Source organism: Triticum dicoccoides, chromosome 4B, assembly GCF_002162155.2.
Source record: "Triticum dicoccoides isolate Atlit2015 ecotype Zavitan chromosome 4B, WEW_v2.0, whole genome shotgun sequence".
Taxonomy (NCBI): domain Eukaryota; kingdom Viridiplantae; phylum Streptophyta; class Magnoliopsida; order Poales; family Poaceae; genus Triticum; species Triticum dicoccoides.
The window spans coordinates 661,716,229-661,718,955 of NC_041387.1; the positions used below are offsets into that span (position 1 = coordinate 661,716,229).

At 39.6% G+C, this 2,727-nt stretch overlaps 1 protein-coding gene across 1 annotated transcript in view; it reads right to left on the bottom strand.

The window, feature by feature from the left end:
• Positions 1-228: 228 nt before the first annotated feature.
• The window catches only part of LOC119294231 (obtusifoliol 14-alpha demethylase-like), a 4,941-nt gene continuing 2,442 nt past the window's right edge, over positions 229-2,727 (bottom strand). The window contains exons 2-3 of the mRNA XM_037572460.1: positions 2,030-2,553; positions 229-1,565 (exon numbers count right to left, since the gene is read on the bottom strand). Of these exons, the coding sequence (XP_037428357.1) occupies positions 576-1,565; positions 2,030-2,497 (1,458 nt within the window). The 5' untranslated portion in view covers positions 2,498-2,553 and the 3' untranslated portion in view covers positions 229-575. The remainder of the gene's footprint in view (positions 1,566-2,029; positions 2,554-2,727) is intronic.

Sequence of the window (2,727 nt, forward strand, 5' to 3'; positions counted from 1 at the left end):
ATTTTGAGCATACTCCTTTGTACGTACAAATATGTATGTATTTCACAAATATTATAAAAACATGGGCTCACATGCAATTTTTTCACATAACTCGCTTTGGAGTATCTTAGATATAGTATGTGAACATACTAAAAATAATAAAGTAGAGTATATACTATCACATGGTAGTATATGAGAAATGGGTGTAACTACACCCGGTAGTACGATGCATTATAAAAATTATGGACACATTGATTTTCTGTATTGACTGACTAGAGAGAAATTATAAAAATTAATTACAAATTGGACTAAAAGAAAACAACTCTAACTAAATTTGGAGACAGCAGGAAAACCTTCTTCGGGACTAACCTTTCCATACCCAAATTCTCTCTAAACTAGTACTAACTAGACATAATTGTAAATACATTGACATATACTCCTAGTAGTGGCTAGATTGGGACTCGTCCGTCGTTGCTGGTATGTGGCCCCCCACATGACAATATATGTGATGGATTAAACATTATTTGCACATGAACAAATCCTGGCATGCAATAAAATAGGTAGAAATATATTAGTACTAATGGCGACTAGTAGCACTATAGCTGGCGTCTGTTATAACTTATCATTACTTTTCCTTTAGGCTCTTGACCCACCTTGCTCACATCCACCTTAGGGAATGGAGATATTAGCTTGAACTCAAAGTTTCTTAATAGATGGCTCCATATGACCTTAATTTGCAGGTAAGCCAAGGCCATGCCAGAACAAACATGCCTTCCACCACCAAATGTTGTGAAAGAGTACTTGCCGCCAACTCTGTCCTCCTCTCTTCCAGGACCAAACCGATCTGGATCGTACGCATGAGGGTCATTGTAAACATGTGACAGCTTATTGTTGAGTGCTGTAGGGATTACAATGTTATGCCCTTCAGGTATGTCATATTCCTTGCCTTCCTTGGTCTGCACCTTGAATTTCTTATGTGCCTTGCGAGCTAACATTTGCACTGGTGTATGCATCCGAAGTGCCTCCTTGATGCATCTATGCAAGGTATCCATCTCTAAAAATGCATCATAGCCTATTTGGTTCTTGTACTTGCTAATTATATGCTTTTGCTCCTCCACGGCAGCTATTAAGAATTTGGTGTTGCTCAACATGAAAGCTCCAGTCCATATACTAGTGCTGGAGCTTGGGTGCTTTCCAGCAAATATGAGTGCTATGATCATGCCGCAAATTTCGGCTTCGGATGCAGAGCGACCGTCTTTATATTTGGAATTCATCAACCTCTGCAGTGCATCCTCCTGAACTCGGCCGGAGCTCCTGCGTGACCTGATAGTTGTAGTGAATATTTCTTTAAGCCTGATATGCGCCTTGTCGCGTCGGCGGTTTGTCGAGGTTGGAATATAGGGGAACAAGAAACTAAAAAAGTTTAAGCCATTCTCAAGTTCATGAAACAATGATGAAACTTCTTCCAGCATCATCTCACGAACCTCATATCCGAGTAGGCACCGACTTGAGATAAACATGAGCACCTGCTCGAGTTCATGTTTAAGATCAACTATGCCCTCTTGTCCCCAGCTTGCAAAGTAGGCCTGCATTGTAGTATAAGAAAGCCATCAGTCAAGTGCAACACACACGCATGGTATCAGTACTCATGTCATCTACATCTTCTATCCAAATCTAATGACAAATGTTGAAACAACGTCCAACACCTGCCTCATCTTGCTAATCCAATGTGTTGTTTTACAAGTAGTTTATACTTGTCTTGTGGACTGAGTGGACTGCGTACACTCTATTATTTTTCTCTACTTACCTACACTTAGAAGAAATTTAGTAAAACTACATATCATCATTGCATCATATGCACATGTATTTTTTATTGGGAAATCACATGTAGTACATCTATAGCACACATACTTAATTTAAGGAAATTTATGCAAGCAAACTGCCTCTGGAAGAGGTGTATTGGAGAATATATGAAACCACAAAAATTAAATAGTAACAGAAGAAAAGCCGTAGGGAGTCAAAATAAAGTGAAGGTATCTTTTAGATGTACCTCTACTTCTTGCAATATGGGATCAACGAGGCTCCGCAGCTTGGATGGCTTTAGTACATCAACGATGAAGTGTATTTGCTCACTGCGAGTAGCCATATCTACACCATACAAAACTTCTTGGCCAAATATGGGAACGGTAACCTCAGCGAAATTTCCAAAGCTAATCTCCGACTCCAACCCTTGGAAGAAATGAGCTGAGATATCAGGTCCAACCAACAAGGTTATCTTTGGCCCAAACAAATTTATTGTAAACACACTGCCAAGTCTTGTGTGCAGATCAGCGATTGTAACCCCAAAACCCTTGTTAAAAAATGAAGGTAAGAGAGCAAGGACATTCACGACAGGTGGAAGTGGTCTTGTGGGGCACAGATGGACATTGCTTTTCCATCTTGAAATCTTCGTGGCTACAGCAGTTATGAAGAAGATAGCTATGGCCAACCAGGTCGCTCTAGTTGCTAGCATGTCCATAATGTTGTGATTAGTAGTTATGTAGCCAGCCAACTACGTACTCTATTTGTCTGGCTCTGCAAAAACATGAACATATATTGAGGTAGTAAGTCAGATGTGCATATGTCTATAAATATAATGAGATGAAAAAAATGATGTTGGATTGATTAGTAAAGTGATTTCGCATTTAATATTTCATTGGTTTCTCGGTTCGCACAATGCGAGAATGAAAAAGTAACCCCAAGCTTATG